Consider the following 16,744-nt stretch of genomic DNA (forward strand, 5'->3'; position numbering starts at 1 on the left):
CCTGATTCCAGCTTCCTCCTGATAGAGGGAGCCGCAGGTGATGGCTTGGTGGTTAGGCCCTGCCGCCCACAGGGAAACCTGGGCTGAGCCCCTGCTCCTGGCAGTGGGCTGACTGCTCCTGGCTGCTGAGGGCATCTGGGGAAGGAAGTAGCAGATGGGAGCTCTGTCCCCGACTCCTCCTCTGCTTTTCAAATAAACGACAAAAGTCTACAACCCCTCACAGTACCGTGAGCCTTTGTGGGGAAAATGAGGCCCAGAGAGCTTCTGTCCAAGGTCACAAACCGGATGTCGTGGGCCTGGGGGCTGAGGTGGAATCTACTCCGCTCCTGTCGTAGGAAACACTGGCTCCACGGGGACTGGGGTCCATCCATCCGTCTCCCGGCAGCTGCTCCCAGGCCTGGCGCGGAAGGCGCTCAGGAAACGGCTGAGCAGTGACACACAGGCAGCCTGGGGAGCAGCGTCCTGTGCGTCCTGCAGCCAGAGCACCGGCAGCCCGCAGCTGGACCTGGGCCCAGAGCTGCCTGGGCGTGAGGCTCAGGACAGCGGACACTCACCACGCCCAGGGCCCTGGTCTTCACAGCCTGGCTACAAACGGGTCAGCCCTTTCCAGCTGGGTGAAAGCCAACTCCACGCCAGTGCTTTCCTGGGGCCCAGTGAGGCCACTGACACAGCCAAGAGAGATCCACCTGCCAGAGGGGCCAGTGCTCACACCGTGTCTCCCTGAGGGTAGCGGTAGGTTCTGGGAAGGGTGTAGAGGGGATCTGAGAATGCCCAGGGTCCATCCCAGACCAGTGCATGGCCCTGAGAAAGGGTGGACTGGAGGCAGGAAGAGACCTGTGACTGGAACACGCGTGGGCGGCTCCTTCACAACACCCTCCTCTCACCTGCTTGGGTTCAAGAGCACACGTGTGCACAGGCAGTGACCCCGGGCTCAGCCTCTCACCTGTGGAGGGCTGTAGCTGCTGACGGTGGGGGTGCTGGTGCTGGCGCTGGCGCCAGGGATGCTGCTGTTCTTACTGTAGCTGCTGGCCCCCGGGGGGTTCCGAGCAGGGCTGTAGCTGGGCGGCGGCGGCGGCTGCTGTGGGGGCGGCTGTGGCGGCGGCGGCTGCTGAGGTGGCGGCTGTTGCTGGGGGGCCCGGTTGTAGCTGCCTCGGTTGTTGGAGTTGTTGTTATCCCGGCTGTTGTTACCCCAGCGGTTCTGGTTGTAGCCACCACCTCCACTGCGGTTGAAACCTGCATTGAAGAAACAGAGAGGCCCCATCACTCTCAACTGTAAGCCACAGGGGCTGGCAACTGCTGTGGCCCCAAGCACGGCCAGGCACGAAGCGTACCCCCGAGTTTCCCCAGGCCCCTGGACACTCCCCGTCACACGTCAGACAGCATGAGGCTGTCACTGTCTGCGGGCAGGCTCGGCTCGCCCACTGGCTGTGGGCCAGTGAGGCAGGGACCAAGGCTGTCTTGGCTTCTACTACGCCCCGGCATGAACCAACAAGAGAGACGCTCAGGCAGGAAGCACAGCCATGAATGGGCAGATCTGGGCCTCTTTATGCCTGGCCCAAGGGGCCGGCCTGTCCTGAGTCTGTGCAGCTGTTCCTGGGGCCTGGAAGCCACTCCCTTCCCTTGGCCAACTTCCACCGGGCCTGTGAACCTCAGCTCAGACAGCAGCACCTCAAGAGGCCTTTGCTGAGCCTGCGGCCTCCCCTGCAGGCGGGACTTGGGGGTCACCAAGGTCATAGCATCCCTGGGTTTCCCACAGAACTCTTTAGGTCATGGCTGTATCACCCCCAGAACTATCCGCACAAAACTCACCTGGAACAGGGCTCAGGCCATGTCTGTTAAACTCACAGACTACTTCAGAGACTGCAGTACTAAGAACTGAGAAAATTAGTCTCACTGAATCTCTCTCCCCACCACTTTAAAACCCAATCCAAAGAGTCCTAGCATCTGCCTTGCACCAGGTGCAGGTGGGATCTGGGGTCGGCAGTGCACCTGGCCTGGCCCCTCAAGAAGCTCCCGGGCACTGGTGTGGCTTAAGGGGCTCAGCACCACCTGAGACACCAGCTTCCCAGCACAGGCTTGAGTCTTGGCTGCTCTCTGATGACGTGCCTGGGAAGGCAGGGAAAGATGGTCCAAATCCTTGGGACCCTGCACCCATGCTGGAGGCCTGGATAAAGCTCCTGGCTTTGGCCTGGCCCAGCCCCAGCTACTGCGGCCATTTGGGGAGTGACCCAGTGGGTGAAGATCTCCTCTGCCTCTCTAACTGCCATAGAAGATGGGGAGATTCACGAGTGAGGAGCACTGACAGGGAGTGGGATGCTGATCTCCTTGGCGTCCCAGGGGCTGCCTCCCTCTGGTCCTCACGACAGCCAGCCCACTGCAGTCAAGGTCCGACCCTGACCCAGGAACACAGCGCGGGGAGCTGTAAGCGCGACGGCTCACCTCCTCGGTAGCTGCCCCCTCCACCGCTGCCTCCACCTCGGTTCTGGAAGCCTCCGCGGCTGCCTCCAGGGGGACCTCGGTTGTCATAGCGCTGGAAGCCGCCGCCACCTCCTCGGCCCCGGAAGCCGCCACCTCGGTTGTCAAAGCGTTTCTCCGGGGGCGGCCCGGCCTTGCGGCCTTCCTCATTGTACTGCCTCACCAGCTTGTCGGCTTCCTCCCGCTGCAGCTCGATGAACAGAACCTCATCCAGGAAGTCCCCGACGTCCGGCAAGGTGAAGTTGGCTAGGAGGGGAGCAGCCCGGAAGGAACAGGGGGAAGAGGTCAGTTCCTTCCGCCCAGAGGACGCAGGCCTGCCAGAAGGGGAAGGTGGAAGGAACTGGAGCAGTGAATGAGGAAGGTGAGACGGGGTCCCAGCCACTCGGCCTCTCCGGCAGTGTCAGGGCTCACCAAGACCCTTCCCTCTCTTTCCTGAAGAGACGGCTGGTCTCCATCTAACCAAGGAGCGCATCAGGCGGTGGGATCCCCATGCCTATGTTTACAGAGGAGCAAACTGAGGCTTGCCCAGTCAGCCACCCAGGGCTGGCGGCAAGGTGAGCGCACGGCCGCTCTGCGTGCGCTCCCACTGCCCAGCCCACCCCCGGCTGAAAACCTTGCCAGGAGAGACACGTGTAGCTTTTCCATTCACAGCTGTGGTGGACAGAGAAGGGACAGAGCAGAAGCAAACAAAGAGCAAGATCAAAAGGGAGTGACGATCAGGGAGCGGGGCAGGGGCGCAGCGAGCCAGGAGCCTTCTCCCTGAAGGCCCACGTGGGGCTGGCCCGCAGGGAACCACCCGTTTCCTACCTTTCATTTCTAAGACCGCATGGTCGGGGACATCCTTCCCTTCCTCGTCGGTTCGCTTTATTGTTCGGTCTTTTAGGTCCTCGTCAGTGGGACAAATTACAATGGCTTTGCGCTGGAAGCCTTCAAATGGTCTCATTTTTCGTCTCTGGGCTGACCCATAAACATTTGTCTAGGGGTAAGTAACAGAAGAGGCAAGAGAGGGCACAGTAAGAGTTGTTTGTTCCTCTGAGGGCGGCGATGTAGGCCAGGGCTGAGAGCAGGACGCCAGTGCTCCGCCAGGCAGGAAACCGCTGCTTCGCTCTCAAGGTCTATTTTAATCACGATTACTTCTTTTCTATTTGAGACACCGAGGGAGAGCTTCCATCCCATCTCACTTCTTCGAGTCCTCAAACGTCTGCCAATAGCTGCGACTTGGCCTGGCCAGAGTTGAGAGCTGGGGACTGAACCCGGGTTTCCCATGGGGCGGCAGGAACCCCACTGCTGTCTCCCAGGGCACAGGTGAGCAGGAAGCTGGAGTCCGGAGCCAGAGCCGGGCATTCACCCAGGCACTCCTCTGGGACATGTGGGAGTCTTAGCTGCTGGACCAGACATCTGACTTGGGACAGCAGCTGCACACAGGCTCGGGCGACGGCCTTCTAAGGCTGGGATCCCACATGTTCCTGGTACAGTGCTTGACCACGTCTCCCCCACGCTGCAAGTAGCGCATGCTCATGGCAAACAACTCACAACACAAAGCCTCAAGTTTAGTCAGGATCCCCCTCCCTCCAGTGCCAGCCCTACAACTGGTGGGGAATTTCTTACGCACACCTCTAGAATACTGGTTTGCCACGTGAGTAGAACGCCACGACACATGTGCTTCGGAAGCTCTTTCCCGGAACACATCCCAAGGCGTTTCCTTGCAGCGTTCTCTTTAAATGGCCAGCACGCGGGCAATCGGCAGCCCTGGCTAACGGCACAACCGCCTTCTGCTCCCTCGCTAGTTCTCCTCTGAACAGTCAGCCTCAGCCTCATGCCTGACAGGGCAACAGCCCATGCTTCTTCCAGATGCAGGCTTGGGTCTCACGTTCTGCTCCCCTGCCCTCCACCACAGGCAGCTGTGCCTGGGCCGCTGCTGGCACAGCGCCCCCCAGAGCACCTGTGACTGACAGCTAACAGCAGCAGCTTCCACCGAGTGCCTCTCACATGACTGAATTCCCACGTGGCCCTGGGGCCCGCATCTGTTGCAGCCCAGGGCTTGGTGGTCTCAGTCTGTGTACTTGAGTCACCGGGACACAATAAGAAAGTGAAGGTCAAAGCCTTCAAGACTCCCTGAGCCTGAATCTCGGGGTGGGACCACAATGCCCATACAGGTTCCGTCCTATCCTAACTCAGAACTCAAGGGTCTGGACAGGCACCAAGGGGGAGCTGCAGAGAAGTCTGCAGAGGGCCTGCCGTGTCTGAAGACTCCCCGGGGGCGTGAAGCCCCGGCATGGCCCTCTTGCCCTGCCGCCTATCCTTACAGCTGCTTCACCTCTAAGACCAAGCTTAAGAGCCTCCCTCCCAGGGCTGGTGAGGGCCGAGCGGGAGGATGACTACGAATGACACAGTGTAAGGAACTGCGGGAGCGGAGGGTGACACGCCAGCCCCCAGGGCAGGAGGCCCGTGGCGGGAGGCAGGCGTGGCAGTGGGGCTGCTTTGCAGGCCGTGGCTCTGCCCTGACAGCCCTGTCACCCTTGCATGGCCCTGGGTGAGCGACTTCCACGCAGAGCCTCAGCCTGCTCCTCTGTAAAATCTACTTGCTGCACATTACTGAGTCTCAAGCCCTGAAAAGGGAAAAAGAGCGCGAGTGTCCTTGGGTCGCTGTGGAGACGGAATGAGTTCGTTCTCAGTGAAAGTCCTCGTCTCACTTGGCCCGCAGCCAACTCGCCACAACGTGAGCTACCACTGACACAGCTGTCACTGGAGGGATGTGTGGATACTGACACTGCGGTGTCGACTCGCAGCAACCCAGGCTGTGCTGCTCTCCCCAGGAGGAAGGCCACAGGCTTGGGGAGGAAGCTGCCCGTTATGAGCCTAGCTGAGACTGCCCACGAGTCCCCTGGTTCGTCTGTCTGACTCCTTCACTGGAAACAGGGATCACAGCACTCCCCTCCTGGCTCTGGGGAGGATCTACAGATGTGGACGTCACTTTCCTGTGATGGGGGTGGGGGGGCAGGAAAAGGAGAAGTCCACGCGGCACAGCTTGAACACGTGGTCAACAGGACGGACAGTGTTCTAGGAGAGGCTTCCCAAGGAACAGTCTGAGGAAGAGAGACGGACCACAAAGGCGGCTGCGGGGAGATCTGGACTGTGAGTCCAGTTGTTCTTGAAATCAACCAGATTCCCTGGCCCTGACACACATTCCAGGCAAAACTGTTCCTCCCTGTTCCTCAGAGGAACTATCCTGACTTTCACGAAGGAGGGGGCGGGCAGCATGTGGGTGGGGCCCACACAGGCCAGAGGTGGCTTGAGAAGGCACGTCAGATTACAGAGGCACAGTGAAGTCTCCTCTCCCAAGCAATACTACCCTGACTGCTCTGAATCCCGAGGGCGTGGAAAAGGAACCAGAGGGACGGGGGCGGGGAGCGCAGCCGGGACTCATAAACAGCTGGCCTCTGGCTTTGAGAAGCTCTGCAGACCTTCAGAACCAAGGTACCCAGAATCCTCGGGGCGACGCTTTTTGAAAAAGCACCTCCCTCTGCTTACTCCTCGGGTTGGGAGGAAGGGGAGCACTGAGACCAGACCAGCAGCAATGCAATCACTGGCTTTCCTGGAGGGCAGGGAGTGAGCTGCTGGGGGTTGTTACCACAGCAAACACGGTGAGGTCAGAGCCTCGGGCCAGCCGGGCCAGCCGGCACGCTGTGGTCACTGGGGCTGCTGGCTGCTGGCGGCTGTTGCTAGGAGGCAGACACAACAGCGAGGTCAGCTTTTCCAGCTGCCTGAGTTCCTTCTGCCTGCCTCCCGCATCTCCCAGTCCCACCCTGCTGCAAGATGTGTGTTCCCTGGGCCCCTGATCACCCCCATCTCCAGCAAGGCCTACGGGGGGTGTTCCCAGAGGAACTGCAAGGGGAGCATTGGTGTGAGAGCGTCTGAGGGACTGAGGGGGACACAGCAGGCCAGGTGATGACTTCTGCTGGCATCCCACGTTCTCTCAAGGGCCCACTCTGTCTGTCCTGTCTACTCTCACTTGTCATAGCTCAACAATCAGGCTGGCAGCAGGAAAAACCTGGCTGGATCCCAGAGGAGCAAACTTAAGGCTGGTGAGGGAAACGTTTGTCTTTTGGGCTCAGCAAGGTGAATCTCAGTTGAGGGCACCACACATACAAGAAGAGAGCTGGCTGGAGTGGCAGGAATGGAATAGGCTCAAGGCTCAGGGATCGGTGGGGGTACAGAAAAGAAACATCCCCTCTGTCAACATCTGCAGACAAGAGACCCTTTACTTTGGGCCACTGTAGCCCTGAGTGCCTGTTTCACAGGGATGCAGAACTGCATGCTCCAAGGGTGAGGCTAGGTTAGCAATGTCAGCACAGCCAGCCCCGACTCTGACCACTGTCCGGCCTAGCTTTGACTGCTGAGCTCTCACAAAGGGCACTCCTAGCCCACAATGCCCGACTCCAGGGGAGGTTTGCGGAACATGACTCTGTGGCCCTTTGAGAAGCCTCTGGGAGGGCAACTCTGTATCCAGTGTCAAGGCCCTCAGGTAGCCTAGGAACAGGCCAATTCATTCCAGAGGCTTCCTCCCTGTCCCAGGAGACCCCAAAGAGCCACCCAAAACCATGTGGCCTTCTCCTCCTTCTGGCCAGGCATTTGGCCACACCCCTCCTTAGCAATAAACACAGGACCCCAGCTCCAGACTGCCCTTGGACAAAGCATCAGCTCTCTGTAGCCCAGCTCCAGCAAACTTTCCCCAATTCCCTCCCAGGCCCAAATACATGACACTGTGGCCATCTGGGAAGTCAGCAAATCGACTGTATGACTGGAGAAGTTCTTCCTTGGTGAGGCCTGCTTCCCCTCTGGCCACCTCTTCCCATCTCCTCCTGTGATGCTCCGTGGTTGCAATGCAGACACGGTTTGCAGAGCTGCTCGGGTCATCACAGAATGCACCTGAAGCCCAAAGCCACACAAGTGCCTGTGCCCAGTGAGACTTCGGGGGCTATGGGTCCGGGGTCCTGGCCAGACAAACGCAGAATCTTGGCTCACACAGTCCTGCCTGGCTGCTGCAGGCAAGTTCTCCTCCTCTCAGGATGACCATTTCTGAGGCCAAACTACGTAACAGGAGGCCTGGAAACACCAAATGCAAGGAGGTCTGACCACGCAGGGAAAACCACAGAAGGGAAAAGGTGGTCCTTGGCCGAGATGCAGGACCTGCAGGGACTTCTGTGGCACTGCTCTCCCTGCAAGTCCTACCCAGCCCAGGGGACAGCTACAGGTCCTCAGCTTGTCCCTCGCCACCACAGCTCGTGAGGTGAGAAGTGGCAGGATCCGGCCAGAGGGCTGCTGTGAGACACACACACACACACACACACACACTCTCTCTCTCACACACACACACACACACACACACACACACTCTCACACATACCCAGAGTTTCCTGGAACCTACTTTTGGAGTTAGTTCAGAACTGGTCAAACCACTGCTTTAGATCTGGGTAACTTAGAGCTTCTCCCTGAGTCCATCTTCCAGTCTGGGCTTACCCGGAACCCTCCTCCCTGCTGTCAGAGTTGATTCACACCTCACCTGACCTGACCTGCATGTCCACCACCAGGAAGCTGGCAGTCCCAGAGCACAGGGACACCAGGTACAGCCCTGGACCCTATCCCTCAACAAGCCAGCACCAGCCTATAAGGCCAGCAATGACTACACAGTGCTCAGCTGTGCGGTTGTGTGCCTACTGGGGCCTGACCTCCTGAGAAAAACTTGGCCAGGCCTTCACTACATGATCTAGCCCTGGTTACCATCCTCCGCGGGTCCACCTACCTGAAATGAATTTCACAGTTGATTTAACCAGCAAACTGAGAAAAATACAGGCAGGGAACAGTTGCTGGGGTATCCAAAAGAGGATGCTCAGACTGCTGAACAGTACCACTGCTCTGCTTTCAGAACCATGAGGTCCAGTTGGGGCCATGTCAGATTAAAATTCTAAAATGCCCTCACAAGGAGACAAAGTGAGGCCAAGGGTTTAAAAAAAAACCCAGTCTTCCAAGTGAGAGGAAGTTGGGTGATGCATTATTGGTGCAGCCAAGCTGGCAGAATAACCACGAGAAGCTTTTGGGCTAGCCTGTGTTCGTTACGTGGTGCAGGATTCTCAACATTCCGTGAATGCAACTTGGTCCCTGGGGATTCCTCTCTGACAAGCCAACAACCATCACTGGTTGTTCACCAAGACCCTGTGACCCAGCAGCTCAGGCTATACACACAGAAGACACTTCAGTGAGGCCACAGGATGGGGTGTCACACCCTTGTACCAAGGATGTGAACAGCAGTCTGTATTTGCCCACTCACAGACTCTTACGCATCATAAATCCAAGGCTTATTCACAGATCCACAAATATGGAAAATAAGGAAACACTCTCTGCTCCTTGAGTATGGCTTCAGGACAAATGTCAAGTGTGACGTTGCACAGGCAACAAGCATGTGGAAGTCATTATTCTGAGACAGGAATCCTTAACCATTTTGGGGTCACTCATCCTTCTGAGAATGCTGAAAGCCATGGACAATCTTTCTAACTCAAAACTGTCTCGTTTCTTTAAAAAAGACGTATCTCTGTGCATGTGCATATACAATATAAAACAAAGTATTCCATGTTCGATTTCAAAGGCTCTTAAATCCTTTGATGTTAGCTGAAATGTCAGGAAAAAATACATGACTTAGGTTTTTACCTGTCAATCATAAAAACTTGGTGAAGGAAGCTGGGAAATGCCTACTCGCAGAGGAAGTAATCGTAATCACCAGTTACTGCGTGCCAGGCCCTGCTGGGTATTGCATGCCATTATGACCTCCACTTTACAGACCAGGACACTGAGACCCATAGGGTAAAGTCGGCTGCCATGGGTACATAGTGAGGAAACAGCACAGCCAGGATTTCAGCCGCAGCCTGCCAGGTTCATAAATCCACACCTCTTCCATTCTATTAAAGGGCTCTCCCCTAATGATGTCCTTTGGAGCTGCTGCTGAGCCAAAGCTAGCAGGCCTGGTTGCAGCTCCAAACCCGGCAGACTGGGCCTGGGAGCTGGGCAGAGGCCAGACTGCATCCTCGTGTATGGCTGAACCCTGGCCAGCACCACAGCCGAAAAGCACTGAGAAAGGAGAAGGCTGGAGGGGAAATTTTAGGTACCCAAGAGGCCCGCCCCCTCCCAGGACATGCTGCCATCAGTGAGCACCTGGTCTAGGATATAGTTGCGTTTCTTGCGGGCAGCGATCTGGATGAGGCGGTTGAGGCACTGGGTGGCCTGCTGGATCAGGACGTCCCAGCGGCCAGCGTAGTTTCGCTGTCGGCGCAGGCCCATCACCTGAGGGTGGGAGAGGTGAGGAGTGAGTGGTCCTAGTTGCAGGGCAGCACTGAGCAGGTGGGAGGTGCGGAGCGCTGTCCTTACCCGCATCTTATCCATGATGGCATTGGTACCCAGGATGTTGTACTTCTTGGAAGGGTTGGAGGCTGCATGTTTGATGGCCCAAGTGGTCTTGCCAGCAGCAGGTAGGCCCACCATCATCAGAATCTACAACACAAGATGCAAAGGGATGCTGCATGGGGACTGGCACTGCCTTTGTTGGCGGTGACAACAGAATACTCTGATCTCATGGCTGCCCCGGAAAGTGGAGGCAGCAGCAGCAGCACCGGCCTCACAGTGCTGCAGCTGCGATTCAAAGGGGTCAGGCTGGTCAGATGCTTGGCCGAAGGCCTGGCGAGGGATGAGTGCTAACTCAACAGCTGTCATCACCAGCACTGACATTTTGGTCAAGGCAGGAAAAGGGACTCCGACAGGGAAAAGCCCCAGAAAGACTGTGCTCCAGGGCCGGTCCCTACAGTGGGCATGAGAAGTGGTACGAACTTATTGCAGTCAGAAACAGGAAGCGAGCTGTACACACACGAACAAGGATCACTCCTAATCAGTACACTCAGAATCAGCACACTCTAGATGCAAACTAAATGCCTCATAAGGAGGGAGAAGAGAAGGCAGTTTAGGATGTCAATAAAAATGATGTGCAAAGCAGGGCTTTCCTGTGGTGGGCTACAGCTCACAAGCACTAGTGAGGGAGCAAGGCAGGCTGTCACAATGCTCCAACCCTAATACCCTAAGATCTCAGTCACATGTGTACACCGAAACAGGCTCCCGGCATACCAAAGAGAATACCAAAACTCTTCAAAGTGAACTGATGAGCAGGTGGTGGTGGAGAGGGGAAATTTTTTTTTCCTATTTTCTAGAATAAACTTAACTCACACATACAAAAAAAAAAAAAAAACAAACACTATTTAATAACAAAGATCAGGGCTGGTGTTGTGGCATGGCAGGTTGAGCTTCTGCCTGCGATGCTCGCACCCATATGGGCACCAGTTTGAGACCCAAGCTGCTCCACTTCCAATCCAGCTCCCTGCTAATGCACCTGGAAAAGCAGTGGAGGATGGACCAAGTGCTTGAGCCCCTGCAGCCACATAGGAAACCAGAAGAAGCTCCCGGCTTCTGGCTTAGGCCTGGCCCAGTCCCAGCCATTGTGGCCATTTGGTGAGTGAAACAGTGGATGGACGATCTCTGTCTCTCTTCCTCTCTGTAACTCTTTCAAATAATAATAATAATAATAAAAAAATCTGGAAAACAAAACAAAACACAATAAAACCCAGAAAACAAAAAACCAGGATCCCCAGGACAGCTCCTGGAGCCTACTCATCTCCAAAGCCCGCCTGTGTCTTCTGCTCTCAGACACCCTGGGTGGCAGAGTGCACCCCCAGAAATCGCCTGCTGTCCTTTCTGCTGAGGCAAAGCCCTCCCTCCTTTTGGAATCTAAGACTCAGGTAGATGACATTAGCCCCTTCCTCTTTAGCCTAAGCCACAGCAGCTCCACCCATCTCCCACTCAGAGCACCCTTCCACACGAAGGGCTGAGGGGCCCACTGGGCCCAGTCACTCTCGCAGTGAGCATGCTCCTTCCCCACACCCGGCTATTTAGTTCCCCTCTGCCTCAGCAGCTAGGTGGCTGTGGGAGGCGGACGCCAGTGCGGCCTTGAGTCTGCTCACCTCACATTCTGCCTTGCTCTTTGGTCCAACGGTGCCGCGGATCCGCTCGCTGAGGGGAAGGTGCTGGATGAAGGTGAATCCTGGGAGGACAGAACAGTAGGGCTCTGCCCTCTGTCCGAAGTTGAACTCCACGGCACAGTTCTTCACCAGGACATGAGGATACAGGGCCTGACCCCCCAGGGCCTCCTTCTGGATTCGGAAGGCAATGCCCATCCACTTCCCATTCTTGGTGAAGGAAAGTTCCACATCGTTTCCACATTCAAAGTCCTGGGAGAAAAAGTCAATGACAATACTTGCCAACTCTCAGCACAAGGCCCTGGGAGCCACAGGTGGGAGAGAGTTGACGCAGGAGATGCAGGGAGTGGAAACAACAGCCAACTTTTCAGACTTAACTGAATTCCTCAACATTCAGGCACGCTAGACAGCACCAGGGAACAGCTCAGACAATGTCCAGCCCCAAACCCTCCTTGCCCAAGACCTGGAAGCTGGTGGGTGAGAAACAAGTGACTTGAAGAGGCTCTAAGGATTTGACTCTAGTTCCCCCGGCAAAGATGAAGGAAAAGGCGGTCCTGCCCTGTCCTCACTGCTGGTGAGGGCACGCTGTGTAGGCAACAGATGAAGGAAGCCACAGCTGGGCCTCAGAACGTGGAGTCCAGCTCTGCACATGCCTTCACGTGTTCCACACTGTTACCTGAGATCTTACTCTTCTGGGTAAATGTGTCTGGGATGACCTGGGCCTAAGAGTGCCTGGGGGAGGGGGAACTGGGGAATCGGACAAGGACGATCTGGTGCCAAGTTTCTCTGAGGAGTAGATGCAGATTCACACACGAAGTCCTGAACAACAAGTGGAAGCCTGCCAAGTTTGGGAGCAGGAGTATTCTATACAAAGAGAAGTGCTGTGTGTGTGTACAAACCCAGCGGTGAGAGACACAGGGCCAAACAGCTGAAGCAGAGGGGATGAGGAGGTAAGTTCAGGCACAGAGGAGAGCCATGAGCGGACCACAGGCATCCGCTCAGTCAACAACTATTCCCTGAGCTGCTGAAGCTTGGTGGTTAAGGTCCTGTTTTGGAAAGTGGATTGCTTCAGCTCTATCATGTACCAATGGTAATCAAAAAAGGAGGGTGACAGTATTTCATTACTTTAGATATAAAATATTTTGTCTCATGCTACATAGGATTATGTGGGTTGGAACATTTAATACACAATGAACACACGATGAATGAACTGTCACCACCAGGTGCCAGGCACTGTGCCAGCTGTCAGAGTTTGGGGCTCCCACTTCAGCTCTGTGAGGGACTCCCTAAGGCACCTCAGGAGTTTGCATTTGATGCTGATGGCAAAGCAGAGACCCTGAGTTGTTTCAAAATTGATTTATTTGAAAGAGAGACAGACAGACAGAGATCTTCCATCTGCTGGTTCACTTCCCAAATGGCCCCAGTAACTGGGGCTGGGCCAGGCTTAAGCTGGTAGCCAGAACCCCATCCAGGAGTCCCACGTGGGTGGGAGAGGCCCAAGTATTTGAGATATCATCCAGGACTTTCTCAGGTGCATTAGGAGGGAGCTGGTTCAGAAGCGGAGTAGTAAGGACTCGAACCGGCACTCTGATACGGGAAGTGTTAACTCCCAAGCGGTGGCCTAACCCACTGCGTAACAACACTTCCCCCACCCCCCGACCGTACCTTGCTAGGAACAGAAGAGCTGTCTGGTCAGAAAGACCACGTGGGCTGCAGGGTAGAGGTCTACAGTTAATGGAGACTTAAAACTGGAGCTCAGACAGCAGACTGAAAGTCAAGTACAAGGGTTCCTGACATGAAAGAAGAAGACCAGCATTTCTGCTCTCTCAAAACGGGAGACCACCTCAAGACTTCCCCTTTAAGAAGCAGTGGATTCTCCTCAGAGCCCACAGGAGACAGCCCTGTATGAGTGGCTCCTCTCCTGGAACGCACGAGGTCAACACCATGCAGGGCAGACGGATCCTGCGCCAGGCCAGCTGCGCAGTCCCTGTCGTGTCTTCTCTGTTCAGCTGCTCTGACGTGGACAAATCCAGCACCAACAGAGCTACCTGCCCAAGTGGCAAGTGCAGCTGTGCGCTCCCGCTGCAGGGGCTGAAGGCCTGGCACCCTTTAGAATGCGCCCTTTCTGTAGCCTCATCTCTCACACCTCCTCCACAGCGGCTGAAACGGGTCATCCTGTTCTCTCCACTTAGGAAGCTGCTTTGTCCTTTCAGCTTTGTGAACAGAGAACGTCAGATGTGACGCAAATGTTCCCTCAGGCTACTCATCTCCATACCTCCTCCAACCTCACCCTGAGTCTGTGGCATCCTTTGAACGACAGATACTATACGTGGAATCTCAAAACTAACAGCAGAGGTGATCCTGTGAGAGCAAGTCTAGGCCCGGAGCTGAACGCTGCCATCCCCAACAGAACCCCATGCTTTCCCAGAGCAGCTTGGGAACACTCTTACACACTAAGGACAGTTAAACTGCTGCAGTCTCTGGAGTATGTCATCAAAATTAAAAAATACACCTTTTTCCCAGAATGTAACTTTTGAAGAAATCCTAAAATCATATCCCCATAAGAACAGAAATGGAGCTGCAAAACGCTCAAACCAGCACAGTAAAAGTGCTCCAATGTGGAAGTGAGAGTAGCTAAGTTAAACAGGAGACCCAGGTGTGGGGACACCAAGATCTACTCTAGAAAAGGGAAAAAAGATCAGCTGTCACTGCTGTGTTATCTGTTTCAGCAAACAACCTTCACAGCCACCAAAAGGATGAGTTAATTTAGGGCACCCTGAGGCCTACATCAGAATACCCACGTCATTAAGCACAGAGGAATCACACTAACCAAACGCTGAGGGGGAACTGGGTTGCAGCAATTGTGGGAGGGCCACACAGAGAAGCCCTCTAGGTAGTGCTATAAAAACATCTGGAAGAAATACACTTGGGCCAGTGCTGTGGCCTAGCAGGTTAAACCTCCACCTGCGATGCTGACATCCCATAAGGGCGCCAGTCTGAGGCCTGGCTGCTCCGCTTCCAATCCAGCTCCCAGTTAACGTGCCTGGAAAAGCAGCGGAAGATGCCCCAAGTGCTTGGGCCCCATACAGGAGACCTAGAGGAAACTCCTGGCTTCAGCAGGCTGGGTCAAGCCATTATAGCCATCTGGGGAGTGAACCAGCAGATGGGAAAAATCACTCTTTCTCTCTCTGCCTTTCAGATAAAAAATAAATCTTAGGGGCCAGCACTGCGGTGCAGCAGGTTAAAGCCCCAGCCTGCAGGGCCGGTATCCCATATGGGTACCAGTTCTAGTTTCGGCTGCTCCACTTCCGATCCAGCTCTCTGCTGTGGCCTGTGAAAGCAGAAGAAGATCCCCAAGTCCTTAGGCTCCTGTTCCCATGTGGGAGACTCAAAGAAGCTCCTGGCTCCCGGCTTCAGATCAGCTCAGCTCTGGTGTTGCAGTCATTTGGGGAGTGAACCAGCAGATTGAAGACCTCTCTCTCTCTCTCTCGAACTCTTTCAAATAAATAAAATAAATCTTAAAAAAAAAAGAAAAAAAAAACATATACTTAAGTGGGGGGAGGGAGAATAACATGCATGAAAGAAAACATAGGGCTTGTGTTTGCCATAGCAGGTTAAGGTGCTGCCTGTGATGCTGGCAACCCATATGGGCACCAGTTTGAGTCCCAGCTGCTGCACATAGTATCCAGCTCCTTGACAATGTGCCTGGGAAAACAGCAGAAGATGGCCCAAGTGCTTGGGCCCCTGGATGAATTTCCTGACTCTGGCCTGGCCCAGCCCCAGCCATTGCAGCCATCTGGGGAGTGGACCAGAAAACAAAAGATTTCTTTCTCTCCCTATCTCTAACTCCATCATTCAAATGAATAAATAAATATTAAAAAAGAAGAAAACACGAGGAAAAAAAAAGTAATGGTCATCGTTCCCATATGTGGATAAAAAAAAGTAAGTGCCAGCGGGTTCACACTAGGGGCGGGCACACGTGACCAGGCTCAGGGGAAGACTGACACACACCTTCTTATACTCCTGGATGTTTCTGGAAACAATGTGAACTGATCATTTTTTAAAAATGTCTTTTAATTAAGATAAATCTGTATTATTTGTATGGACAAGGAACAATAGCTAAGACTTTATGTTAAATGGGAAAAAAAAATCTGAGTTTAGAATAGCCTGTAGAACATAAACACAGTTAGTCTTTATTTTAAAGATATGTTCTTTAGGGCCGGTACTGCGGTTTAGCGAGTAAAGCCTGCAGTGCTGGCATCCCATATGGGCACCAATGCGAGTCCCAGCTGCTCCACTTCTGATCCAGCTCTCTGCTATGACCTGGGAAAACAGCAGAAGATGACTCAAGTGCTTGGGACCCTGAACCCTCGTGGGAGACCTGAAAGAAACTCCTGGCTCCTGACTCCAGATTGGCACAGCTCCAGGTGTTGCAACCAACTGGGGAGTGAACCAAGGGATGGAAGACCTCTCTCTTTCTCTCTACCTCTCCTTCTCTCTCTGTGTAACTCTTTCAAATAAATAAATAAATCTTAAAAAAAAAAAAAAAAAAGATATGTTCCTTAAAAAACTCATGAAATACACAGGAGAGCTGAGACATTATTTCAGACTAAAGGAGATGAAAAAGACACTACAGAGAATGCAATAAACAATGCTGGATTGGATCCTGATCCCCAAATCAAACTGCACTAAAGAATATTGGACAACTGGCAGAATTTAAATGTGAACGGTGGGGCAGATAATAGGATCACATCCATGTTAAATTTGGTAAGTATACTGTGGTTAAGATAACAGCTTTGCTCTGAAGAACGGGAGTATTTGAGAATAAAGACATGATGTATGGGGCCAGTGTTGTGCCACGGCAGGTTTAGCAGCTGCCTGCAATGCTGGCATCCCCTATAGGTGCTGGTTCAAGTTCCAGCTTTTTGACTACCCACCCATCTCCCTGCTAATGCACCTGGCCCAAGTACCTGAGCCCCTGCAACCACGTAGCAGACCCAGGTGGAGTTCTAGGCTCCTGGCTCCAACCTGGCCCCTCCTTGCCATCACAGCCATTTGAGGAGTGAACCAGCAGATGGAAGCTATCTCTCTCTCTCTCTCTTTCCCTCTCTAACTATAGCCTTTAAAAAAACAAATAAATAAACCGGGGAGGGGGGGGACATGATGTATGCAACCTACTCTCAAATGGGTCAAATACA

The 16,744-nt window shown here is 54.3% G+C and overlaps 1 protein-coding gene across 11 annotated transcripts in view; it reads right to left on the reverse strand.

The window, feature by feature from the left end:
* Positions 1-16,744, reverse strand: part of HNRNPUL1 (heterogeneous nuclear ribonucleoprotein U like 1) — a 36,831-nt gene that overhangs the window by 2,837 nt on the left and 17,250 nt on the right. For all 11 annotated transcript variants that reach the window (XM_070062167.1, XM_070062175.1, XM_070062171.1 and 8 more), the window contains exons 8-13: positions 11,532-11,798; positions 9,895-10,017; positions 9,682-9,810; positions 3,283-3,451; positions 2,440-2,721; positions 944-1,233 (exon numbers count right to left, since the gene is read on the reverse strand). In XM_070062167.1, coding sequence (XP_069918268.1) covers positions 944-1,233; positions 2,440-2,721; positions 3,283-3,451; positions 9,682-9,810; positions 9,895-10,017; positions 11,532-11,798 — 1,260 coding nt within the window. The remainder of the gene's footprint in view (positions 1-943; positions 1,234-2,439; positions 2,722-3,282; positions 3,452-9,681; positions 9,811-9,894; positions 10,018-11,531; positions 11,799-16,744) is intronic.

The sequence above is a fragment of the Oryctolagus cuniculus genome, chromosome 18 (genome assembly GCF_964237555.1).
Source record: "Oryctolagus cuniculus chromosome 18, mOryCun1.1, whole genome shotgun sequence".
NCBI classification, from domain to species: domain Eukaryota; kingdom Metazoa; phylum Chordata; class Mammalia; order Lagomorpha; family Leporidae; genus Oryctolagus; species Oryctolagus cuniculus.